At 50.0% G+C, this 24,003-nt stretch overlaps 5 protein-coding genes across 12 annotated transcripts; 3 read left to right on the forward strand and 2 right to left on the reverse strand.

Moving 5' to 3' along the window:
* The first annotated feature begins 5,789 nt into the window (after window positions 1-5,789).
* On the forward strand, window positions 5,790-9,154 carry LOC120712983 (ACT domain-containing protein ACR6-like). Of its 3 annotated transcripts, none has more exons than XM_039998938.1 (7): window positions 5,790-6,198; window positions 7,049-7,094; window positions 7,255-7,369; window positions 7,508-7,575; window positions 7,647-8,291; window positions 8,394-8,498; window positions 8,611-9,154. In XM_039998938.1, exons 1-7 carry the CDS (start codon window positions 6,110-6,112, stop codon window positions 8,956-8,958), a joined length of 1,416 nt encoding a protein of 471 aa, XP_039854872.1. In that variant the 5' UTR covers window positions 5,790-6,109; the 3' UTR covers window positions 8,959-9,154. The 3 variants fall into 3 exon arrangements, with proteins under 3 accessions (XP_039854872.1, XP_039854871.1, XP_039854873.1); XM_039998937.1 differs by having other exon boundaries at window positions 5,796-6,198; window positions 7,644-8,291; XM_039998939.1 differs by having other exon boundaries at window positions 6,191-6,325; window positions 7,255-7,575; window positions 7,644-8,291.
* A 150-nt stretch (window positions 9,155-9,304) lies between these two features.
* LOC120712985 (60S ribosomal protein L7a-2-like) lies at window positions 9,305-11,882 on the reverse strand. Of its 3 annotated transcripts, XR_005691123.1 has the most exons (9): window positions 11,787-11,882; window positions 11,543-11,590; window positions 11,244-11,442; window positions 10,295-10,464; window positions 10,068-10,196; window positions 9,892-9,984; window positions 9,660-9,806; window positions 9,466-9,517; window positions 9,308-9,424 (listed from the first exon to the last, which is right to left on the reverse strand). XR_005691123.1 is itself a non-coding variant. In XM_039998941.1 (8 exons), the coding sequence occupies exons 1-7, from the start codon at window positions 11,787-11,789 to the stop codon at window positions 9,675-9,677; spliced, it is 774 nt and encodes a 257-aa protein (XP_039854875.1). In that variant the 5' UTR covers window positions 11,790-11,882; the 3' UTR covers window positions 9,305-9,517. The 3 variants fall into 3 exon arrangements, 2 of the variants coding, with proteins under 2 accessions (XP_039854875.1, XP_039854874.1); XM_039998941.1 differs by having other exon boundaries at window positions 9,305-9,517; window positions 9,675-9,806; XM_039998940.1 differs by having other exon boundaries at window positions 9,305-9,517.
* Window positions 11,883-13,253: 1,371 nt separating this feature from the next.
* Window positions 13,254-16,550, forward strand: LOC120712986. Of its 3 annotated transcripts, none has more exons than XM_039998944.1 (6): window positions 13,254-13,406; window positions 14,259-14,519; window positions 14,619-14,725; window positions 14,895-15,027; window positions 15,123-15,317; window positions 15,886-16,543. In XM_039998944.1, the coding sequence occupies exons 2-6, from the start codon at window positions 14,268-14,270 to the stop codon at window positions 16,219-16,221; spliced, it is 1,023 nt and encodes a 340-aa protein (XP_039854878.1). In that variant the 5' UTR covers window positions 13,254-13,406; window positions 14,259-14,267; the 3' UTR covers window positions 16,222-16,543. The 3 variants fall into 3 exon arrangements, with proteins under 3 accessions (XP_039854878.1, XP_039854879.1, XP_039854876.1); XM_039998945.1 differs by lacking the exon at window positions 13,254-13,406 and adding an exon at window positions 13,742-13,891 and having other exon boundaries at window positions 15,886-16,264; XM_039998942.1 differs by lacking the exon at window positions 13,254-13,406 and adding an exon at window positions 14,061-14,102 and having other exon boundaries at window positions 15,886-16,550.
* Window positions 16,551-18,826: 2,276 nt separating this feature from the next.
* Window positions 18,827-21,953, forward strand: LOC120712987. Of its 2 annotated transcripts, none has more exons than XM_039998946.1 (8): window positions 18,827-18,988; window positions 19,148-19,354; window positions 19,573-19,640; window positions 20,374-20,446; window positions 20,606-20,724; window positions 20,800-20,901; window positions 21,186-21,285; window positions 21,439-21,953. In XM_039998946.1, exons 2-8 carry the CDS (start codon window positions 19,271-19,273, stop codon window positions 21,613-21,615), a joined length of 723 nt encoding a protein of 240 aa, XP_039854880.1. In that variant the 5' UTR covers window positions 18,827-18,988; window positions 19,148-19,270; the 3' UTR covers window positions 21,616-21,953. The 2 variants fall into 2 exon arrangements, with proteins under 2 accessions (XP_039854880.1, XP_039854881.1); XM_039998947.1 differs by having other exon boundaries at window positions 18,828-18,988; window positions 20,615-20,724.
* Window positions 21,954-22,831: 878 nt separating this feature from the next.
* Window positions 22,832-23,654, reverse strand: LOC120639263 (auxin-responsive protein SAUR71-like). Its single transcript, XM_039915236.1, has one exon. The coding sequence runs from the start codon at window positions 23,355-23,357 to the stop codon at window positions 22,947-22,949; it is 411 nt and encodes a 136-aa protein (XP_039771170.1). The 5' UTR covers window positions 23,358-23,654; the 3' UTR covers window positions 22,832-22,946.
* Window positions 23,655-24,003: the final 349 nt, after the last annotated feature.

Below are 24,003 nucleotides of genomic sequence, written 5' to 3' on the forward strand. Positions count from 1 at the left end.
TTTTTTTTAATAAAATATTGCGATTCTCTACCAGAGGATATCATGGCAAAGTTTTTGAAATTCGAACGGACAACAAACTGACTGACTGGTTCATTGGAGGCGCACATGACTGGGACTGACACGACTGACTGCTCGTCGTCCTCCTCCTCCGCGCTCCTCTGCCGCCGCACGCCGGCCGGTCAGGGGCTCAGGGCTCATGAGGCCACCCAATCAAGATGCTGCGAGCGAGCCATCACCCATCAGACATGAGCCAAAGGAAACTGATCTCGAGGCAACGGCAGAACGGACCAAGACCGGTTCCCGACGACGACAGGTAGAAACAGGCGATGGCCGCCGCACTGCCCGCGCGCACACCGCTCAAGGAATCAGCTGCCGCGGCGGTTGGCTGGCCTCCTCTCTTTTCTTTTCTTTTCTCTTCCCCTCTCGGGTCGAGGGCGGCGGCGGCGACCGCTGCCGCCTAGAGCGTTCCGCGTGCTCTGACGCGCGGCGCCGGGGACCGTCGTCCCGGCGACCGATGCGAGCGGCGCGCTGGTCCCCTCCCTCCGTCGCCGTCTCGCCGATGATGCCGCGCCCGGCCGACGGCCGGCATGTGGCGTGCTACGAGCCGCCGACGACAGCCGATCGAGCCCTCCCACGGAAAGGTGCCCGGCCGGACGGGTCAGTCCCAAGTTGTTGCGTGGCTTTTCTCCGCCGGCGGCAGACTGTTCCTGAGAATTTCACCACCGTCACTGGCCCAGCGGCCCTGCTGCCCCGCGGTGAAAAACGCTGGAACGCTACGGTTATTTGCCCACATTTTTTCAACCTGTTTTTTTTTTACCGGCTGCTGGACACTACGGGCTGTACGGCTGCACCACGCTGCAGCAGTGTCGTTCAAGGTGTAGGTTAGGGACCAAGCACCTCGCTCTAGCTTCTGCAGTGCGGATCACGGCATCACGCTGCTAACGACCCGTGCCGGCATGTTTCGGGGCGACAGATTCAACACGTGGCTTATCGGGTCTCTGGCCCTGGGCGTCGATCGCTTCAGCTGCACACAAAGATTTCGAGGACGAATGGACGGTCAGATAGATTAAGGCAAGCGATTTGGTAGTACATTTCGTGTCTCTGATGAGCCGGCCGGCCGGCCAGCAGAAAAGGCTAACGACGCTTAGTAGGCGACGATGCTTCACCGCGAAGCTAGCAGCGGAGCATGCTAGCCACGAGAGGAGAGTTTTTTTTTTTTGAACAAACTAAGAGAGGAGAGGTGATGGGTTCGGCGAGATCCATGGAGGACGTTCCGACAGTAAGTACGCTGATGGGTTCGGCGAGATCCATGGAGGACGTTCCGACAGTAAGTACGCTGGGTGTTCAGAAAGAGTCTGTTCAGCTGATAGAATAAATAGTACTCGGTTGATAAAATAAATAATATTTTGTGAGAGAAAATAAGCCGTAATAAGCCAGCCGAGCATTGTTCATGGGTCCAGCCGAACAGGCTCAAAGTCATATTGGCGATGGCGAGGCTCCTCGTGACCTTGGAAAAAAAAAAAGGAACGGCTGCGAGGCTCACGCTTTTGGGCCAACACGGGCCAGACAGGTCACGTCGGAGTCGGTGTGGCCCGCTTGGCCCATCCGCCGGACGGAACTTGTGGGCTCCTCTCCAACCGGAGATCACCAACCACCCTTTGCCTTGCCGCCGCGCTGTCCGAATCCCGGTCCCAACTGCGTACCACACTGCTCCAAATCTCCTCGTGACCAAAACCTACTTACCCACTTTCAAAAAGGAAAAAAAATATGCTTATCCAAACTCCCAAATGAAGAAAATTACCTACCCATTTGTCTAATTCTTCAGCTACGATCTGCCAATTTAGGACTCCGGGCAGTAGCATGAAAAAGAAGCTTGAGCAGAGCATGCAATGTGCTGTGAAGCATTTATCCTTTCTTTTTAGCATCGACTGATAGCAGGAATGTTCATAACTGGCTGGATTTTCTTTTTCTTTTTCTCGAACACGCAGAGCTGTGTATCTTTGTATTATATATAAAAAAAGATTTTTACAACACGATACAAATGAAAGATCCCCGCCTCCGAATCAGGGGCGAAGCCAGCCGAAAATCTCACCGGGGTCTGCAGTGTTGGATAGTGGGGTCATCTACCATAGTGTACAGTAATTTTCTATAGGATATGCTGAAATTCGTCAGGGTCTGACGACCCCAATGCTAAAGGGCAGCTCCGCCCCTGCTCCGAATCCATAGTGTTTAATTTACACAGAAATGAGCAACCAAAGGGGAGGGGATCAGGTAATAAAGCTGATTACTCTTGCGAAATAAACAACCCTGGTTTACGGCGTCGGCTTCTATCCACATCTTGTCTTCAAGCTTGATGTGGATTTATTTTTGTTTGGGGGCTAAGGTCTGAAGAGGTTGGATCAGACAGGGTGCATCCAAATTGTGGGAGGAAGGTCGTTTTGTAGTTGGGAAGAGACAAACGGGTCCAACTCTACGCGCACAAGAGCCGAAACCACTTTGATTAGCTAGGTGACACGCGACGAGATTTCTGGTCACGGAAGGCATCGCCGGCCAAGATCTTGCCAATTATGGCCGTGGGATTCGTCGGCTGGCTGCTCCTGTTCTTATCCCGACGCCGCTGCTGCTCCTGTTTTGTGCAGGGAACAACGGAAATGAGATGGCATGCTGCTGCAACTCTACAAGCCCAGATGCACCGGTTTTGGGCATTTGGTGGTGGGCTGTATTCGTCAGGGGCTGTGATTACGGCCCTTTCTTGTGCTATACTATTTATTTTTTTAATCACTTTGTTCTGCTGGCAACCAGTAATAGTATTTTTCTCTCACACCAAATCAGCACATGGCATCAGTCACCAATCAACCAGCAGTACTTTTCTGTCACAATAAATCAGCACCAATCACCAGCCACAACCAACCTAACAGAGTGATGAGAAAATAAATAAGTCGCGAGTTATTCTTCAGTCCCATCCTAATCGCCATCGTGGGACCTTGATCAGATATCAGGTCCCTGAAAGATCTAGGAGTAGCCAGCGGCCAATATAATGCAGCTGGAACGATATGATGCCATCCTGAAGAGGAATATCTTTGGTGGATGGATGTTTCAGCGTCGCGATCAACAGGACCAGGCGGTGGATCTCGATGCCGGCTGATGGACCAGGACCAGGCGGCGCTAGCTGCGTTGATAATGCTGCTGGGTGCCGACCAGCCGCCCGGCCGGCCATCGCCGGCGTCAGTGTACTCTTCACTCTGCTCGACCGTTGCCTCGCCGCCACGTACGCGAGATTATGTTCTGTGATCTCAGCTTGCTGGCGACGACGACTTCGGGTGCTGTCAGGTCAGATCAGATATTCAGGTAAATTAAAACTTGTGTGGTTTGGCAGATGGAACATGATTCCGTCGATCGCCGGTGTCTAGACAGCCAGCAAGCAGTGTGATCATGCGCCCAGATTGCGCGAGAATCTGAATCCCCCTGGACTTTGGGCGCCGGTGCTCCCTCCGGAGCAAAAGGAGCCAATATGAGCAGCTTTAGCTTAGTGCTACTCGTCTTGCTTGCACTAAGAAATGCTCGTCGTCTTTGCTTTCCTAGTACTACCAGATTATTCCAATTCCCAGGATAACTGCAGGTTCTAATTCCGATTCTCCTTCACATGGTGAATCTGCCTCTTTCCCCCCAGGATTGCTGAATGGTTCGGCGCGCATGGGCCAGGAATCGGTTCCGGCGAAACTGCATTGGCCGCTGCCTCCAAGGATCGATTCTGTTCATGGCTCTCATGGTGGTCTGGGTAATTATGCCAACATCAAAAGGCTTGCACTCAGACTTTTTCAGTTGGGCAAAACGCCATGGCGGTTGGGCATGCAGTTGCACTCGCTGAGGTCGTGCTTGTCGTGTTTCAGTTACTGTCAGAGATTTCCTCGTTCTTCTGCAGTTGCAACTAGGTCCTGCCCTCATCGTCCAAGATGTTTGAGAATGACAGGTTACTCCACTTGCTGATATTCTCCCAACCACCACTACCAGCAGCAAGCAGAGCGCGTCTGGTGCAAAACCCACCGTTAACATTTAAAAATGCCGAACATTCATAAGAAATATTGGCAAATTTGCCCCAGATACGCAGGAGCAGCAGACAGCAGACCGCAGACTGCCCCGGCGATTCTTATTTCTTGCAAATGCAACTCGCTGTCCAAGAACAACTCGCCGTCACCGTCGAGAAATTCTCTCGGATTCGCGGGCAGCTGGAGGATACATCTCGTGCAGCATGATCGGATTCTCGGGAGGACAACAATCTGAATTTGCCGTCAGCTGGAGAGGCAGGAGCTTGCACTTTTCCTTCCCTTTTTCTTTTCCCCTTCCAAAAACTCGCAGATTCTTCTCCATCCAGAGGCCAGTACTTAGACTAAAGCCTGAAGGCATGGACTGATGTGGATTCAGAGACAGGTGCTGCGGTGAAGAACAAAGTAACTGAAAGTTCCTTTCGGTCGCTAACTGAAACCGGAATAACTAGACCAGGTGACCCAACCCCCTGCCATTGGCTGCTGGTGCGATGACGTGGCCCAACCCCGTACCCTCGCGCCATTCCGGATGAACCTGCCGCGTGACGTGGCCTGTTTGGCGCCTACCTGTCCGGCCTTCCCTTATCCACACCCGACTCGGCTCAAGCTCTCGGTTCTGCGGCCCGCCACGTCACGGCGCCAGCAAGCAACAGGTGACCTACCGGCCGCTGCGCCACGCCACGTGAGGGAAAGGCTGGTGGCCGATCGCGACGCGGTACGCGGCGCCGGCGGAGGTGCTCGTCGGAGACCGCGCCGAGCGACGGAGGTGAGGTCCCCGGGTGCTAGGGTGGCATGCCCCCATCGACGACGTGGATTGTGCCACGTTGGAGGATGAGGGGGGCGGACGGTGGAGCGTCGGTGTCCTAAACGACAGGATGCGACAAAGCATTGGCCTCCCCAAGTTGTGGAGCTCATGATGGCGTGTGTGCGCCTACCGTCGTGCAAGGCGTGCGTGCGATGTGTTCGACGGCTTATCCATCTCCTCTTCTTCTTTGTTGAAAGAACAATCATGTGGGCTCGTTTGATGAAACAGACCCTTGAGCGCTAATATTTTCCTATTTCCCTTTGAGAAGTGCTATCGTTTAACTGCGTGGTTCAACATTTAGTGACTGATGGATGGTTAGATTTAGGTTTGTTTTCGCTTGTTTGCCCTGTTGCCCATCAGTGTCGTGTGTTCATCCTAGTTGTCAATATTGCACGTCTCATTCTCCTCCTCTAAAGCATCACCTCTTTCTCTCTCTGTTTAATTTTCTTCACATCGATCGTGCTTCATTGCCTCTTCCCAGTCTGCATGAAGTGAACCCACCACTTGACGTACCGTTGACTTAGAGAACGTACAACAATTGGCTTATAGCCGAACGAATCAATATTTTTGCTAATGTGGAAGAGAAGAGAGCTTGACTCCCATGCAAGCGACAAGCTGGGCATGAAAGGATAGGCAGTAGCTTCAATCTAAACCGGAAATCGGCAGGTTTAACCATGTCCACCCATCACTACTACTACTGGATTTCATCACACCGCCTCACAAATCCCTGCCACACTCCTCATGCCCTTTTAGGGCCAAACATGCATGGCAAAAATTGTCAAATCCTAAAGTAAAAGGGTACTAGGAGGAGGAGGAAAGCTACACACCTCACAAAGATCCTCCTCGCATTATCAAAAAAGATACTCCTGTCCTTCAAAAAATAAAAAAAAAGATCCTCCTGCCTCGCCCGTTTATAAACCGCGGCTCGTGCCAATGGCAACTGGGGCGCAGGCGCGCAGCAGACAGACTGCCTTTACTCCCGCCCGCTCTCTGCCCGCGCCCTCTCCCCTCGGCCGCCCGGCCTGCCTCGCCCCCGCGCCGCTGTTAATGGAAACGGCGCGGCGTTTCCGTTCCGCCCGCTGCCCCCTCCCCTCCTCCTCCTCCTCTCGCGCGGTCTCGTCTTCCCCGCGACTGCTCGCAGCTCCTCCGCTCTTCTCCTCCGCCTGCAGATAGAGCGGGCGCGCGTGGTTGGCCTGGAAGCGTCACGGTGGTGGTAGCCTCAGCTCTCGAGGGAGGCGCGGCGCACGGCGTGCTTGCGGCCATGCTGAGGTGCGGGGAGACGGTGGTGGCCGAGGAGGAGGAGGACGACGACGAGTACGCCAAGTTGGTCCGGAGGATGAACCCGCCGAGGTATGTCCGGTGGCAGCGCCGCGTGGGGGCCGGCCGGGGCTGCCAGTCTCGGAGCACGTCGTCTGAATTTGCTTGCAGTTTTTGCTGCCTCCCGCTGTGTTCTCGTGGATTGCTGATTGCCTTTCGAGTGCGTGCGGAGTTAGCCTCCGTTCTTTATTTTCAGTTGTCAGTTTCTGCAAATTGTTGAGGGAGGGTCGAGGCGCGTTAAGCGATTCGTATTGTTAATTCATCAATAACAGTAGTTACTAATATCCAAATCGCTATCGGCAAAAGCTCTCGGCAGATTTATTTCCTCCTTAATTACCTGCTCTGCTCATGGAATCCGTCACAGTGAATCCTAATCACTCGTAGGATTCCAATTGACTATTAAGTATTTGGATTCTGCTGGGTTAGTCAATCACCCAATCTAGACTAGATAGCCTGCTGTATTATGTATAATGACTTCTTTAGTGCATGTAATTCTCAACTCAATTAACAGTAACACAAACCTTTCATATACATATAACGTATCCAAACCTCATGAAGATTCCATTTCATCGTTTTGGGAACAAACTGAGTTCATGCTGCTCCGTACACGGCTGCCTTCATGGCCTTTATTCCTTGCCTTATTCCTACCGCCTCTGCCATGGTGTCCAAAGGCAAAGGAGTCCATTCAAATTCCCCCTCTACTTTTAGCAAAGGCTGTATGGAATCATTGATTCCTTTGCTGCCTCTTCCAGATGCTTTACTAATTAGTACCCTCTAATCAACTACCAAAACTTGACTGTTTGCTAGTAATTATATTTTTCCAAATTATCTCTGCTATTACTTGTTGCCGAACCCTCATCGCCTATTGTGTTGCTTCTTGCAGAGTTGTGATAGACAACGACTCGTGTGACAACGCAACCGTCATCCGGGTGAGTTTGGACCTCACTTTCATGGAGGACCACTCTGCTAACTACATTTCAATATCTAGCTAACTGCTCTACCTTTTGTAGTTTGTACAATATTACTGTAATTGATAATGGTGGACCTTTTATTTCTTTTTTGAAAAGTTGACCTTTTATTTCTTGCCAGGTTGATAGGGTCAAGAAGCATGGCATTTTACTGGAAGCAGTTCAAGTCCTTGTCGATCTCAACCTCGTCATCACCAAGGCGTACATTTCTTCGGATGGCAACTGGTTCATGGATGGTACTAGTAGTAGTTATAAGCCTCCCACTTTTTTTTTTCTCTGAATTTGACTTGCAACTTGAAGGGACATGTTTGGTCGTTTGACTTGTCAATTGCCATGATGAAATTTTTTGGTTTCTTGGTTCATGTCGTGTTCAGTGTTCAATGTGACTGATCAGCACGGGAGTAAGCTTCAGAATAGGGAGGTCATTGACCATATTCAGAAAGTAAGCGAGTCATTTACAGATCAACTCTGATGTAACCCTTCAAGGTGCCTTACCTTGCTGCTCTTCAGCAGTGCCTGGAATCAGAAGACTACCTCAAGTTGCCGGCGATCGGGCCGACGGGCGGAGGTGCGCCACCAGAAGACGAGTCCACCTCTATTGAGCTTACCGGCACCGACCGGCCTGGCCTCCTGTCCGAGGTGTGCGCCGTGCTGGCCTCCCTGAGCTGCAACATCGTGAAGGCCGAGGTGTGGACGCACAGCAGGCGCGCCGCCGCGGTGATCCAGATCACCGACGAGGCCTCCGGGCTCGCCATCCACGACGCGGCCCGGCTGTCCAAGGTGCAGGAGCTTCTCTGCAACGTGATGCAGGGCGACGGCGCGAGCAGTAGCCGCGGCAGCACGCGCACGGGCGTGCCCTTGGGCACGGCGCGCGCGGAGAGGCGCCTGCATAAGCTCATGCTCGACGACGGCAGCGGCGGCGGCGGCGGCAGCGAGGAGGCTGTCAGCGGCGAGGATCGGTGCGGCAAGGCGAGGCCCAAGGCCGGCGCCAAGGTCGTGGTGATGGACTGCGCGGAGAGGCGGTACACGGTGGTGATCCTGCGGTGCAGGGACCGGCCCAAGCTGCTGTTCGACACGCTGTGCGCGCTCACGGATCTGCAGTACGTCGTGTTCCACGGCACCGTCGACGCCGAGCGGCGGAGCAGGGAGGCCTACCAAGTACGCCCGTCTCACAAAAAAAAAAGAACATACAAACCATTGCCGGAGTAAGCATGAATGAATGCTCAACGGAAGCTCATCGTCTCCCCGGCGTGGTTGCAGGAGTACTACGTGCGGCACGTCGACGGCCACCCGGCGCGCTCCGACGCCGAGCGGAGCCGCCTCGTCCGCTGCCTCGAGGCCGCTGTCGAGCGGCGCGCGTCCGGGGTAGGAGCCTCCTCACCCGTCGCCACCCCTCCCCCCATCGACGCCGTCTTGTGTTCCTCCTCCTCGCCATGCCCATGGCAAGTGACACCGTTGCTGGCAATCTGATGAGCAGGGGCTGGAGCTGGAGGTGAGGACGGAGGACAGGGTGGGGCTCCTGTCGGAGGTCACGCGCGTGTTCCGGGAGAACAGCCTCTCCATCATCCGCGCGGCGATCGCGACCAGGGACGGCAGGGCGGAGGACACGTTCTACGTGTCGGACGCCTACGGCAACCCCGTCGACGGCCGGACCATGGACGCGGTGGGCGAGCAGCTCGGGGACGCCGTGCTGCGGGTGAAGCGCCGCGGCAGCGGCAGCGACGCGCCGGCCAAGTCGGTGGCTGAGGGCGGCGCCGTGTCCGTTCTGGGCAGCCTGCTCAAGGGCTCCTTCCAGGGGCTCAGGCTCATCAGGTCCTATTCGTAATTCAAGGATTCTGATTAGTTACACGACCCGGCAGGGCTTTGTACAAACAAATCTGACGTAGGTTAGGGAATAATGAAGCAGCAGCGCGTGGCTCCTGCATTGTACAAAGCACAGGAAGTCACATATCCCTTACCAGCACTACTGTGAATTAGCAATACAATTCTACAGGTTATCAGAAATTTAGCCATTTCATACACATGCGCAAACTTTCAGTTACTAGGTAACAGCGCGCGCGATATATCAGTCTATTGAGAGAAATGCCAACGGCAACTTTCAGGCGAACTTGATCTTTTTTCTTAAGAAGAATATACTCATTCTAGCAGAAAATGATCATCAGGCTCACATGAACTCAATTGAAGTAGTAAACTAGTAATTGCACAGAATAAGTGGAGGGAGTGATTCACCACCAATATAGCAGTCGAGTCATACAAACTAACCCGCACCGAACAAAAACTTTCAATTCTTACAAGGTTTCTTTCTAGCATGGTCTCACGAGCAAAAAAACTAGATCAGACAACGACAATATGATTGTACACGATCCAAGAAGTACAGGATAAATTTAAGGGAAAATTCGATTCATGCCACCACAACTCCGTGAAATTGGGTGTCATGTTGAAAATCACGCCACTCAATGGCATGGATTTCAATATGAGATCCAATTTCAAAAAATTGGAGTGGCATGGATCCAACTGACCCTAAATTTAACAGGGCAAGACTTAGGTCATCCGCTGAGCAGCCTCCTTAGCGAGCAGCTTTTCCCTGGCCTTGGTTTTCGCCTGCGATTTGGAGCCCATGATACCACCACCCCACTTCTTCCTGACCTCATCAAACTTGTCGTTGAAGTTGGCCTGGGAGCGAATCAAGATCCAGTCAGTCCATGAGGCAATAACACAAAATTTGGATATTTAGATACACATATTCATAGCATCCAACCTTAATAGCCTCCAGGATCTTGCTGAACTCAAGTTTGTCCTCATTCTTGACAGTGGTCAGGCAAAGAACAGATGCGGTCTTCTTGTGAACGATCTACAACAACATATTTATGAGCTTCAATTTTTTGGAAGATAATATCAACACTTAACAAGCAATAAAAGGTGGAAGGTTAATACCGATCCAAGGCGTGCTTTTCCCTTGACAATGCAGTATGGAACCTCCATTTTCCTGCAAAGGGCTGGGAGCCACACAACCAGCTCAATGGGATCAACATCATGAGCTATGACAACCAGCTGGGCCTTGCTCTGCAAAAAGGAAAAACATGTAAACAACATAATTTTGTGGCAAAAGGCAAAACTCTGCTATCACTAAGAGATGGAAAGAACCAAATTGATGTCCATACCTGTTCGATGAGGTATGTCACATGGTTGAGGCCATACTTCACAACAATTGGTTTCTTTGCCTCAACAGTTTTCCCTTCATTTTCAGCCTGGGCTCTCTTCAAAAGCCTCTCCTTCTTGGCAGCTTTGTCCTCAGGGCGGTACTTCAGAAGCATCTTGAACAAGTTTGTTGCTGAAATGGAAAATCAGACAAAAAACTAGTTATAACTAAAGCAAAAGTACTTAAGGATCTAAAGTAATCCTGTCCTTGATTTCAAAATTCAACACTTCTAATGCCACAGCTGCTAAGGATGTACCTATGTGATAATGGCCCTAGGCATGCCTAAATCAATATGGATTGTATTGTGACAAGAAGCAAGCTGAAATCATTTGAAGTTAAGCTGAAATCACAGATTTGTCTAAACATGGGATGACCTGAAACTTCAACAACAACTAATAATAATTAGTCTGACTTTGGTTACTATCAAAATTTACACATTTCTAAGCAATTAAACATTTGACAATCAGAACTTTAAATATCTTCAATGGTAGAATAAATAGCACAGTACTGTCCTGATTGGAAAACCTGAATACTTTTAGATACCAAATGTGAGAACTGAAAGAAGAACTCATATCACATATTTCCAATTCAATCTTCATGTCATGTGTGTCATAGTAATTCATCTCCTACTTTTTTTATAGTAATCCATATCCTACTGACAGCTCGAAGCATGCCCCCATTCAGTATCGAGTACAGTGGAAAAGCATATACTAACAAACAATTCTTAGGCAGCAAGCTCTTGCAGTGCTATACTCAATGAATTGATGCATACACTAACCAATCAAATCTTAGCAAGAAATGTGAGCCCTTGCGGTGCTACTCAATGTATTGATACTTAAAACATCTCTACAAGGCAACCTTTCTCTACCACCTATGTGGAAAAGCTGTAATTGACGGGGTGAGAGACATACCAAGGTTCTTGTCGAGGGTACGGGTGAACTGGTTGAGCGCCGGGGGCACCTTGAGGCGCTGCTTGAGGATGCGGCGCTGGCGCTGGATGCGCACAACCTTGGGCCACTTGACGAAGCGGTGGAGGTCCTTCTTGGGCGGCAGCGCGCCGCCGATCCCGAACTGCTTCGGCCTCTTCTCGAACAGCGGGTTCGTCACCACCTGCACCAACCAAACGCATCAGCAAAACCAAACCAAGAACGGCATAAACCTCACAAGAAAAAACGACGAGCACAATAGATTGCACGAATCAGTGGCTTACCGTCTTCTTCTTGGCGGAAACCGGCGCCTTGCCTCCTCTCTTCGGGGCCTGCAAGATTAGGCGATTCACAGAGGTTAATTAGTATCACTAGATCAAATAGTACTAGAACCTAACAGCTGCCGTTCAAGATCCAAGGAAACTAGCTCAATTTTTTCGCAAGAACACTGGGAAATTCCATTGCCGATCACAGCACGGGGGATGCAACCAGAACAGGCGGGAGGAACCGAGCGAGAGAGGCGCGTACCATTTTGCCGGCGGCAGCGGCTGCTGCGACCTTCTAGCGAGCGGAGCGGCGGCGTCGGGGAGGAAGAGGCAAGTGGTGGCGGCGGCGGAAGCCTTAAGCCGGGAGGCGGTTTTATAGGAGCGGCTCCCGAGCCACGTTGGGCGCGTCTGGATCGTTGGATTTGTATTGCCGGATGCTCGGTGGGCTTTCCCCCGTCCGTTCTCCGGATTAGGGTTTTGGCAGCCACGTTTGGGCCGAACGGCCCAGACCGGCCCACCGCGATAGTGATAGATGGGCCGGGCCGGAAGTTGTATCTACTGGGCTGGGCTGGGATGTGCTGAATTACTTCTGTAGGTAGCAGGCCGCCGCCAATAAAAGAACGGCGTCGTGACTCGCCGCCGGCGTCCAAATGGCCCGGCCGGCGGCCGGCGGACGGCGGTGCCTCGTTTCCTCCGCCGTGGACGTGGAGGTAGTGTGCTCACCGCCAGGCGGGCCCACTCCGTCGTCCCGACCTCGCTGACACGTGGCCTGAGTCTTGCGAGGTGGGGCCGTGGGGGTCGTTCTCTCCCGGTGCATTTGGCCGTTTGGTTTGTGCTGTGTTAGTGAATAGTGATACTTTGACTGCTAATTACAGTGTCAAACAAAGTCAATTGACAAAATTAACTTCAGAACCCCGCGCTATGAACACTGAAGAATCTAATGAAACCTTTGACCGCGCGATTAGAGAATAGTTACAGTAGCATCGCTGTAGCCAATTATCTATTAATTACTATTATTAGATTCGTCGTGAAAAATTACACTCATCCTTAAAAATTTTTTATAAATTTTATGCATAAAAGATTCTCCCATAACTACGTGAACCACCAACCCGCGACCGCCGCGCCCACCATTAATCGCTCGCTCCCCCGAGTTCTCCGATTTTTCAAACCGAGCCAGCGGCCCAAGCCCACCTCAAATGGAAGGGGATCCCCCCTAATTATTGCCGAATTATTTTCGGAATCCAATGAGGTATTTGTGCTCAGGCCCTGCAACATAATCAGTTTTTGCAGGATACTGATAGATCAAAAACTTAACTTACAAAAGGTAATATTACTCCATGTCGCCGCATGGGCAATAATATGTATGTCATGGGAGGCTTTTGGATCAATTTGAATTCCATTTGATTCATTTCACGCGACAAGTGTTTGTCGACCAACAATCTCAGAGTAGATTGAATTTACAACTATGATTAAATCCTGACCATTTTCATGTTGTTTCTTTTGTTTCATTCATATGGCTCACACATGCTCAAAGTATAAAAAGTGAGGGGTAGCACAGGACACGTGCTAGCTGACACGGAGATACTGTTCCAATGCAACATGTACATGTGGTCATGTGGGTGACACGGGAGGGTAATGTGATATCGCAATTGCGCAGGCCCCTAGATGCAAATTCCGGCAGACCAAGTCCAGACTAGCGCAGCAACAACAGCAACGGTACACCGTCTCCGCGGCAGGCGGGCAGTAGAACTCGACGCGCCACCCCGCCCCAGTCGCAGCAGCAGCTGCCCAAGCCCAGAGACGGCAGCAGACGCCGCCGCGCCGCCGCCCTCGACCGCCGCCCTCCACCGCCGCCGCGGCGCTCCCGCTTTTCCCGTCCCAGGTAACCCTCCCCGCCCCCCCCCCTCTCTCGTCCCGTAACCCCCGATTGCTCGTCGCGATCTAGCGTTCTAGCGCTCCGCACGCACGCGGCATTCACCGCCAACGCGGATCTGGGCTCCGGGCCTTCAGTTTCGCGTGTGAATTCGCTCCGGGGTTGGTTCCGGTTGGGGATTGGCGCCGCCGGAATCGCGTGGGTGTGCCCGCGGTGGATCTAGGGGGTGCGAGTGGAGAGCTGCGGGGGTGAGGGCTTGCCTCGTCGCCGGACTGGCCGCCGGCGACGAGCTACAGCTAGTGGTGCTCCCCTCCCTAGGAGGGTCTCCTTTCGACTAGGGTCGGGACGCGTCTCGCTTCTCAGCATACTCTGCTTGTACTGGTAGTGGTACTGGGCTGTGGGGACATCCACTTGGTTGTGGGTGCGGGCAATCAAATCCAGTTCCGCTCCCACTCCATTCATTTCCTTGCGGATTTGTGTGCTGCGTTGGCTTGGTTAGTTTCTACCCAAGGTGCTGTTACTGTTAATTTTCCACGCAATTTTGTGAGAGATCACTTGACTGTGCTAGTCACTGTAATTTGAGTTGTTCTGGTCTAAGCCTTGGGGAGATCTAATACTTGTGGAGTTTAGTTTAATGAGAGCCTGGTCGTGCTTTTGTGATCTGACTAGCTTCGGATGATGATTGATCTGGTGGAACTATCTAAGATTCGTATTTTGTTTTCTACACTCTGTACTCTGTCTATTTATGGACAATGCTCCAAGCAATCACCAGAAATACTCGTTTAACTATTTTCATCCATACCTGTTAAGTGGGGTCTGAATTTTGGATGTTGTTCTTAAGCGTGTCTTTCTGTCACGCAGGTTGTGAATATGTCAGCAAGCGCTCTCAAAGATCTCAATATTTCTCAATCAGCGGACCTGGAGAAAGGAAAGGACAATTCTGTGAAATTCTGCGTCAGCAAGCCTGTGTTGAATGGCAGCAAATGTGCCAGCAAGGAAGAAAATGCTCTTTCCGCTTGCCCTGATACTGGGGCTAATGGAAATGAGGCTGGAACTGTAGATGTAGAGTACATCGATTCTGAGAATCTAGTAGATCTCCCAGATGTTGATGCAACCCTCAGTGTATGATACTGTTTGCTTATTGATGATATTTTGTTGGTCGAGTAACTTTTTTTTTGGTTCTAGTCAAAGCTGAATTTACTCGTTTCTATTTTTGGACAGACCTTAGTTAAAAGGTTGGATTCTAAGGACTGGGTTATGACATGTGAAGCTCTCAACAATGTTCGTCAATTGGCGATATATCACAAGGAAAGATTGCAGGAGCTGCTGTAAGTCCCCCAGCATACGTACTAGAAATGTGTTTACCCTTTTGACAATCCTTTTAAATTTTGATATCTTCTGAACCACCTATCCATGCCAGTCAGCCAGTGATATAGAATTGCATGTCATCTCCTGTATTAGTTGTTTGTTATGATTTATGAACTATTTAAATTGCAGGGAGCCTCTAGTTCCTCTTATTGTGAAATCTGTGAAGAATCCAAGAAGTGCTGTCTGCAAAACAGCACTAATGACTTGTTCTGATATCTTTAAGGCCTATGGTGACCTGATTGTCGACTCAATTGATCCACTGGTAGGTATTGCTATTCAGATATTCTACTTAGAGGTTTCTGTATCAACTACAAACTCTCTGAATACATTTTGTTTTTTTATCAAATGTGCTCACAGCTAGTACAGTTGTTTCTAAAAGCTTCACAAGATAAACGCTTTGTCTGTGAAGCTGCTGAGGCAGCCCTTATATCAATGACAAGTTGGATCTCCCCTTCAGTATTGTTGCCGAGAATGCAGCCCTACCTCAAGAACAGGAATCCACGTATTCGGGCAAAAGCATCAGTATGTTTCAGCAAGAGTGTACCTCGCCTTGTAAGTGAAACTTCTTTCCTGAAAAATTCTTTACAGTTGCAGCTTCTGTAGCCCCGATTTTTAGTTAAGATAGGAAGAAGGTTATTTTAATTCAGATTATAGTTTGCCTATCTGATGTCCCAAGCGATCAATCAGGTACTAGATGTTAATTATTTAGTGTCCATGTGGTCTTGCGGACTATCTCCTCCACTTGTGAGCCTGGTTGGGGTCCATTATATTCCATTTATTTTTCAGATTCTTTGATGTATGCTATGAGCATCGAACCTCCTCTATCATAACTTGGAGCTAGATGAGCCAAATAATTAGCTAGTAAACGTGTTGGAGATTTGATTGGCTGAGACGAGGATGTATATTTAGCTGTAGCCTATATGTTTAAATAGCTTTACGCCTTAACTAAATTTTTCTGTCATCTTCAATAGAGCAACAAGAAATGGAGGTTGAATACATCAGTTTTGTGCACTGTAGATATACATGCACCAACCAATACTTGTTTTAACACATGTGAGGGATGGATTGTTACTCTGCTTGTTTTACAAAATTACAATGATGGTGCTTTCCTTTTGTCCAGGATGTGGAGGGAATCAAAGAGTATGGAATGGATAAGCTCATCCAGATTGCAGCAACCCAACTTAGTGACCAGCTTCCAGAATCAAGGGAAGCTGCTCGCAACCTGGCACTGGAACTGCAAGTTTTCTATGAGAAGTCTCAGGCCTCAACTTCTGGCGAAAATGAAGGCGAACCTTCTGCCTCACCGGATGCTGAATCATGGGAATCTTTCTGCCAGTCCAAGCTTTCTGCCTTGAGCGCCCAAGCCATCCTCCGTGTCACCTCTACTACTCCAAAAGAGGGTGTCGCTGCAGGTGTCACCTCTGCTCCAAAAGAAGGCGCGGCTGTGGGTTGCTAGCACAAGAGTTAGTAGATGCAATGAGATTGAGATTTTCCATCCAGATCACCTTTTTGCTGTACATGCTTATGGTTGGTCCTTCGTTACATCCAGTTGGGAATTCGTTGATCGTTGGTTCGGGTGTTCAGGTGTGGACCTGCGGTATTAATATCAGTGCAAGATATATCGGTTATAGTTGACTGTATAATCATTCCATTCCACTACTTGGTATTGATTGGTCGGTGAATGTAGAATTTCTTCCACGTTTAATGTTATACGGTCCTTTTTCCCCACTTGTCTGGTTCTGGTTCAGTATTTTGAAGGGAAGTGGCTTTCTTGTGTTGCTGTTATATTGCAGAAATTGATGTTTATTCCTGTATCGGGCAATCACCTGTAGCATGTCTCTGCTGTTTGCTTTCAGTGTGAACTGAAAATGCCAACCCGTACTGTTGTGCCACGGAGAAAATACTACTGGAATGCCGCTGTTCGTTGGTGCCTTGGTGGAATGGTGGCTGTCGGCCTGGCGTTGGGTATTTAGGGCTCTTTGAGCTGCGTGCATGCATCATGCATCATATGCACTAGGACAGTAGCGCGCTACGCCGTGCCCAGTTCGAAATGTGAAAAAAAAATCTGTCTCCCTTATCCTCTTCGTCCTCCCCTCTCCCCGGAACCGCCGCGGTCGCCAACCCTCGCCCGGGCGCCGCCGCCCTGCTCGCCTTCTCCCGTGCCCCGCCTCGTCGCTCGGGCGCCACCGCCCCGCTTGCCCTCTCCTCATCTCCTCGCGAACCTCCGCCATGCCTTGCCTCCTCGCCCGGGTGAGGCCGCCGCCGCCCCTCCGCCCCGCCCCGCCTCCTTGGCCGGGTGAGGCCGCCGCCATCCCTCCACGATGCCCCGCCTCCTCGCCCGGGCGGCGTCTCCACCGCTGTCCCAGACGCCACCACCGACGGTCGGATCCGCCGCTTGCGCGTTTCGTCCTCTACGCCGCCGCCCAGATCCACCACCTGCATGCCGGGATCCACCAGGGCGGAGGCCGGCGGCGACCGGGATGGAGCGGGAGGGGGAAGGGGGCAAGGGCCTCGGCAGACGACGGCGCCGGAGGGCGGAGCAGGCCAAAATCTGCTGCCGGGACGCCGGTGGTCGGATCCCCTGCCGGCGGCGGGGCGGAGCAGATGACGGGGGTCGAGAGGTGGGGAGCCCGGGAGGCACGCGGTGGCCGACCGGCGGCGGGCAAGGAGGGCGAGGAGCAGAGGACGGCGACCGGCGTCGGGGGAGGAGGGCGAAGGGCAGAGGGCGGCGGCGGGGCACGCTAGGTAGCTAGGTTTAGGGGAGGGGGGAGCAGGGGAGGGGAGGCTGTGCCGGGGCGGGGGGGGGGGGGATGGGGATGTGGGGAGGGTGGTGCGGGGGGTGTTTCGTAAAAAAACATGGACGACAGGTTTGAATAAAAAAAGCTGAAAGGTCTATTTGCAAAAGAACCGAGGAACGGCGCGGATCAACCTCCCGCGATGGATCGGACGGCCCGCGTCAGGCTATCTCACGGAGGGGGCACGTGGCAGCTCGGGGAGCACCGGCTGCTCACAGGCCGCCCTCTCCACGCCGGATAGAAGTAAGAGTAATATGCTATCTGAACTTGAAGTTCCCATGTCTATGTAATAATGTAACCATCCGATACATGGCTATGCGATGCCAATGGGTGCCCCTGCCCCTACAATTTCATGAAGAACTTCTAATTGAGCCAGTAAAAATAACATTTCTGTTGGCAAACTCGTAGCTTGTTTGAAAGTAGGATTCAACGTGTGGAAAATGTTTCTTTTGGGCACTACTTTCGTGGAGAAATGATACGCATTAGGAAATATACGGTCCAAAGGTAGACACTTAGAAACTGAACTTCGTAGGCAGAGTTTGCATTGGTGCAACTGAAAGACCATTGGTGATCCAATGTGTATTTTTTTTATTTTTAAAATCAGTGATTTGAAACAACTAGTTCTTGTAAAATGTTGAACTGTATATCTGACCTAGCTTTGGTAAAGTTGATAGGTGCAAGGTTAATCAACCTTTTGATTGCACTATTTCAACATTTGGAATTTATGATATCAACATTTTGCCATTACATAAAAAATTTGAACATCAAACATTGAACGCATGTTAAAATTGTTGAAATATCCTCCACAAAATGGTGACTGAAGCACTTTTTTTTTGGGAAGGTATATATTTATGAAATAATAAATCATTGAAAGTAGTAAAAGAAAGGTTTTCAAAAGAAAGATGGAATATGCGGCTTGTGTTGATGTACAAATTCAATTGATGTTTGTTTTTTATTGTCATGCTCGCAACTCTTATGTTTTTTTAGTACAGTACAACGCATACTCACTCCTATGAACACACGTACAATTCAGAAAAGTGCGAGCACCCGTACCAAGTCGAGGACTTGAACCCGGATGAGTATGTTCCACCACAAGAGACCTAACCACTTCCCTCGCAACTCTTATGTGGTATTGAATATTGCGGTTCATCATTTAGAAAAAAAAGAAGATGGAATAAAAGGGAAGAAACTAAGCTCCCTGGCCATTTTGGCGCGCTGGGCCAAACTGGGCTATGCTGTGCTGTGCTGGCTGGGCCTGTTCGACGTGAGAGAGAGAAAAAAACCGGCAGCTCTTTCTCCTCCGTCCTCTCCAGTCTCCACGCCTTCGCTCCTCGCTCTCGGTTCCTTTCCCAGCGGCGACGAGGAGGCGACAGGCGAGTGGCGCCGCCCTTTGCCAGTGTTCGTCGGGCGCTTCGCCGGCCGACAAGAGTATGTCCGCCCTTTCCCTTCCCTTCCCTTCCTTTCCTGCTGTGCGAAATCGAACACCCGAACCCCTACCGTATGCAATTTGTATTCGGATCTGACCATGTATTTTACCTATACTGGGTCCGCCCCTGATCCAATCCAATCCCTCCGTGCTTTGATTAGGCTGTTGTTCTTTAGCGAGAGGAGAATCGATTACCCGAGGTGCAACTGCCGTTCATTTTCCAAGATTTCCAGCGGTTCTGCTGGAATCCTCATGCCCCAGGTCAGGCTCGCCACCTCTTCGACATGAGGCTCAACAAGGTGGAAGTGAACCTCAGAAGGCTGCTGGAGGCGGCTCCTCGGCAGCAGAATCAGGCTAAGCTTGTTCATGTATGTACTAGTGGTTCGTACGAATTTCCTTGGTAGTTAGATTTCCATCACACATTGGTAAAGTTGATCACCTGACTTTCTGAACCTCCTTTGCAATGAATAGAATAAATAGATATGGCCTCGTTCTAGTTTATTTGAGTATCAGCGTATGATATTTAAATGTTTGTCATTTTGAATGAACTGTGCACTAGTCATTGATGGCTTCCATTCAAATGCAGTATGTAACCACAGCCAGGGAGCTATTGGAGCAGCTAGGGGCAGAGACCACACCTGAAGGGATATCAAGGTGTGTTTTTCTGCGATGGCCGTGAACATTCTGGAATATTGACATTGTGCTATACTGACTTTGACCCAATTAAGCTGGCATAAAGGAAACCAGTTGCCATTTGACAGTACCAAACAAATACATCCATTTTTTTTTCTTGTAAAGCTGTTATGCATAGATCTTGCCACTGCACCAGTATAGCCATCCATCTTTTGCATTTCCATTAAAATCGTGATGTCTTTTGCCAGTAGTGAATACGCCCTGGTCGCATATTCTTCGGCTTATTGTGAGAAAACACAATTGAGGACTGGCACATTATCAGAATTACGCCACCTATTCTATAATCTGGAAAAAAAAGAGTGGGTCCACTAACCTGGCTTCCAGAAAAATCCTTATTGTTTCATGGAAAGCTCCTTGTTTCACCACTTCATAAATGCATGTTTGTCTGTCTTTCAGATTCACTAAAAAGCTGTTTCTGAAATTCTTTCTGTAGATATATGTTCCATGTTGTGACTCCCAGAACATACAAAGTTAACAGTCATAAGTTCCTGCCATTTTTAATTTGATGGACTGCATTTCTATGATAAAAATCTTTGAGTTACTGCTTGCTTTTTCATGTATCTGGTTCTGTGTTATTACTAATTTGTTCAGCAAAGCAAGCATTTCTCTGTGTGAAAAACTTTCCATTCACTGCTTATGTTATTTTTTTTTCATGAGCAGAAGAACATGTTTTAATGAATCTCTTCTTTTTCAGTGTTTCTAAAGCTAAGCTTTCTGAGTATTCAGAAAAGATTGAAGCACTAGCTGCCAGGCTTGCTGCTCCAGTGGTATGTTATTATTGCATTGATTCATTTTTTCCTCTTTACCATTCTTAGTTCATTTGCCGATTCTTCATAGGCTTCAGAGCTACCACAACTGATGATATGTCAATTTCTTTTATCTGAACCTTTATGTCATTAACTTTTAGATACACTTCTATATTACGGTTGGTGCAGCCTGAAAATGAAAAGCCAGTTGTTGAAAGCAGAGAAGAAGAGATCTCTGATGAAAAAGCTAAGGCGGAAAGCCCAATATCTTTATCATCAGGATTGCGAAGGAGATCAGCGTAAGTTAAATTTGCTCCTTTTGTTTCCCCTTGCTTACCATTACAACTACTGAACTAACAGATGTATCTAAATAGGGCTCATGTTGAGGTTCGGCCAAGCCATCAGGAGCAAAAAGGTGATATTGGGGCACCTATCAAATTGGATGCAGCAGCTCAGGCTCACATTGAGAAGCACAGGTTTGCTACTTGGCTAAAGATTGGTCCACATCTTGGTCTCTAGCTCAATCCTCTCCACAATTTCTATATTGCACACAACCAACCCTTTACAGTATCCATTCATTTTACTGGGTTTACTGGGATGCTCTGTTGGAAGCCATACTGTGCCATGTTTGACTATTAACTTCCTTTTTGTCCCTATTGTTTTAAATCTATGCATGAAAATTTTAGGCCTTGCACAAGGTCATCAAATGAATATACACCCAGGAGTTGTCTTACTGTTACCTGATCTTCTTACTGCACAGGAAGCTGCAAGAAGATTTAACTGATGAAATGGTCGAGTTAGCACGCCAGCTGAAGGAAAGTAGCCTTATGATGAACCAATCTGTGCAACAGACGGAGAAGGTATGTGTTTTTTTTTTTTCATTCAGTCCTTTACAGCTTTCAGTTGTGTTTACATTGGGTTTTATGTGGATAAAGTTATTGTGGTGATACTGCACCGAAGATCTCCTTTTCAGTTGGCCGCTTGTTGAGAAGTTAACTTATTTGCCCATGCAGATCCTTGATTCCACTGAGAGGGCCGTGGAGCATAGCTTGGCAAGCACCGGTCGCGCAACCTCGCGAGCAGCGGAGGTCTACTCGCTGACTTCCAAGACAACGTGCTTCCAGTGTCTGCTCCTCTTTGTGATGACCTGCATGTTTGTAATGGTGGTTCTGCTCATACGGATCACTTGAAGGAAGAGGCCGCAGTGGGCACTCTAGTGTTGCAGCCCCTCCTCTTTGTTCAATGGGCTCTGACTTGACCAGAAACCCCTCAATCAAGGGGTTCAACCTCACAACAACAAGATGGACGGTGTACTGTAAACAGATGACTTTCTGGCAAGTACTTGTGTTCGTGGTATTTTCTGAACCAAGTATCGGCATTGCCTGTTGCCGGATGATGGCAGCGTGTAGTCTGTAAAACTGGACGGCAGCTGCCTGCATAGGGGCTTTGTGATTTGTGATTGCTGTTTTGTTGCTCAGCTCGAGCCTTGATATAATTAATTGATTCTGAATTCCGAGCTTTATCCTAAGGTAAACTTTACTAATCTGGCCAATTATTGAAAAATGCATCAACGTTTTTTATTAGAAAAGGGGACGTGGGCGGGTTCTGCTCGTAGGTGCTTCTAGCTCGAGCTCCCGAGAGCCAGTTCACCTGGTGTCGTCGTTGTTGTTGGAAAGTCTCCAAGGCTGCCGTGGACGATGGGTAGCCGGCAGTCGTGTGCTGCCGCTGGCTGCAGGCGGTGGAGGAACATCATCGAGAGCCAGTGGAGGTGCTAGGGTGTCATGGCGAAACGCCGGCGAAGCTGTTCAGGGAGCCACCGTGACCAAAGGATGGCATGGCGATGCAGGGTGAGGTTGCCGGAGAGGAGACGGGAGACGACGACAACAATAATAACATAATCTTTTTTCCCAAACAAGTTGGAGTAGGCTAGAGATGAAATCCGAAAGAAATAAGTTCAAAGTTCAGGTACATTAATAGCTAGTCTCCAAGCGTTCATATCCAAAGCTATTTCTTTAGATATATTCCAATCCTTAAGGTCTCTCTTAACCGACTCATCCCACGTCAGTTTAGGTCTACATCTACCCCTCTTTACATTATCGACCCGCTCAAGAACCCCATTACGCACCGGCGCCTCAGGAGGCCTTCGTTGAACATGTCCAAACCATCTCAGCCGATGCTGGATAAATTTCTCCTCAATTGGTGCCACCCCGACCCTATCCCGAATAACTTCATTCCGGACTCTATCCCTCCTTGTGTGCCCGCAAAACCACCGCAACATCCGCATCTCTGCTACACTCAGTTGCTGGACATGTCGCCTTTTTGTAAGCCAACATTCAGCACCGTATAACATCGCCGAACGAATTGTTGTCCTATAGAATTTGCCTTTTAACTTTTGTGTTGCAAGATCACATACCACAACTAATATGCATACACACACTATCATCAGTCCATCAAACAGCAAACACTTGAAACATCGCATCAGGAAATCCTGACGACGTGAACACACCCGGTCACTCTCCAGTCAACCCACGGTCACCTGCCTGGCGCCGGCTCCGCCGATCGCCGCCGGCGCCACCGTCCGGTGCGCCGCCGCGTGCCCCGCCCTCGCGCCTCCGCACCCGACGGCCGTCCTCTCCTCGGCCATGTCCCGCTCGATGGCCTCCACGGCGCGCGCGAACGCGGCGGCGTCGCAGGGCAGCTCCAGCGGCCCGTCCGGCGCGTAGCAGTAGGGCCCGCGCGCCTCCTCGGCCTCCTCCAGCAGCGCCCGGAACAGGCGGTGGTTGACGCACTCGGCCCGGACCACGAACCGCTCCCTCGCCGCGCCCACGTACACCGCCAGGCAGCCCTCCGGCGGCGGCTCCCGGCCCCGGCCGGCCTTCTTGGACGACAGGCACCGCTCCAGCAGCGCCCTCATGGCTCTGATCTCTTTCATCCACACACACCCACCCAAGAAGCTTGAGCTGGGGTTGGAAAGGAACACACAACAGAGTACGGGAGTGAGCAGCAGGAGTGCAGGACTGATCTAATGGAGGATGCCAACGTGTGGAGAGAATGAGAATTGTTCAGGTTCAGACTCAATATCATCCATTTTGTGCCATTCTGAAGGTGTTCTTTGGTTCTGATTTGCTTGTTGGTGACATCAAGAGGGTACTAATGTACTGAGATGGTTAGTGCTACTGACTGGGGCAGAGGACCAGCAGGAGTCCACCATCGCCCACTGTCAACTCAGGCTCACCAGTGGCTTCATGGCAATAATGCAGTTGATCTACACACTAATGCAACATGATCATTATGGGTTGCAAGTTGACTTATAGTGCAGCTATAGTCTCGTTGTGTGGACAGCAGGTTACTTTTTAAGACATTGACTTCAAGATCCAGGATCTGCTTTATTTGCCGGTGAAAGGATCGGGTGCTCTAGCTTAAGAGGGGGAGGAGGGGAATTATGTTCTAATAAAAATTTAGACCTATGGCTCCAACTAGTTTGCACAAAAATTAAACTAAAACAAGCTATCTAGATGTGCAACTATGGTTGTTCTCGTGTGAAACCCCTACCCCAAAAGAGTTTAGCAACCTATAGC

This window comes from Panicum virgatum, chromosome 6K (genome assembly GCF_016808335.1).
Source record: "Panicum virgatum strain AP13 chromosome 6K, P.virgatum_v5, whole genome shotgun sequence".
NCBI lineage: Eukaryota > Viridiplantae > Streptophyta > Magnoliopsida > Poales > Poaceae > Panicum > Panicum virgatum.

Coding starts and splice junctions, on each gene's coding strand:
- LOC120712983 (XM_039998937.1), top strand. CDS start 6,110: ATGCTGAGGTGCGGGGAGACGGTGGTGGCCGAGGAGGAGGAGGACGAC. Junction 7,370..7,507: donor TGGCAACTGGTTCATGGATG/GTACTAGTAGTA, acceptor TGTCGTGTTCAG/TGTTCAATGTGACTGATCAG. Junction 7,576..7,643: donor TCATTGACCATATTCAGAAA/GTAAGCGAGTCA, acceptor GCTGCTCTTCAG/CAGTGCCTGGAATCAGAAGA.
- LOC120712985 (XM_039998941.1), bottom strand. Junction 11,443..11,542: donor TTTCCGCCAAGAAGAAGACG/GTAAGCCACTGA, acceptor TGGTTGGTGCAG/GTGGTGACGAACCCGCTGTT. Junction 9,985..10,067: donor GAAAAGCACGCCTTGGATCG/GTATTAACCTTC, acceptor ATGTTGTTGTAG/ATCGTTCACAAGAAGACCGC.
- LOC120712986 (XM_039998942.1), top strand. CDS start 14,073: ATGATGATTGATCTGGTGGAACTATCTAAG. Junction 14,103..14,258: donor ATCTGGTGGAACTATCTAAG/ATTCGTATTTTG, acceptor TCTGTCACGCAG/GTTGTGAATATGTCAGCAAG. Junction 15,318..15,885: donor GCAAGAGTGTACCTCGCCTT/GTAAGTGAAACT, acceptor CCTTTTGTCCAG/GATGTGGAGGGAATCAAAGA.
- LOC120712987 (XM_039998946.1), top strand. CDS start 19,271: ATGAGGCTCAACAAGGTGGAAGTGAACCTCAGAAGGCTGCTGGAGGCG. Junction 20,725..20,799: donor GGATTGCGAAGGAGATCAGC/GTAAGTTAAATT, acceptor GTATCTAAATAG/GGCTCATGTTGAGGTTCGGC. Junction 21,286..21,438: donor CTGTGCAACAGACGGAGAAG/GTATGTGTTTTT, acceptor TTGCCCATGCAG/ATCCTTGATTCCACTGAGAG.
- LOC120639263 (XM_039915236.1), bottom strand. CDS start 23,357: ATGAAAGAGATCAGAGCCATGAGGGCGCTGCTGGAGCGGTGCCTGTCG.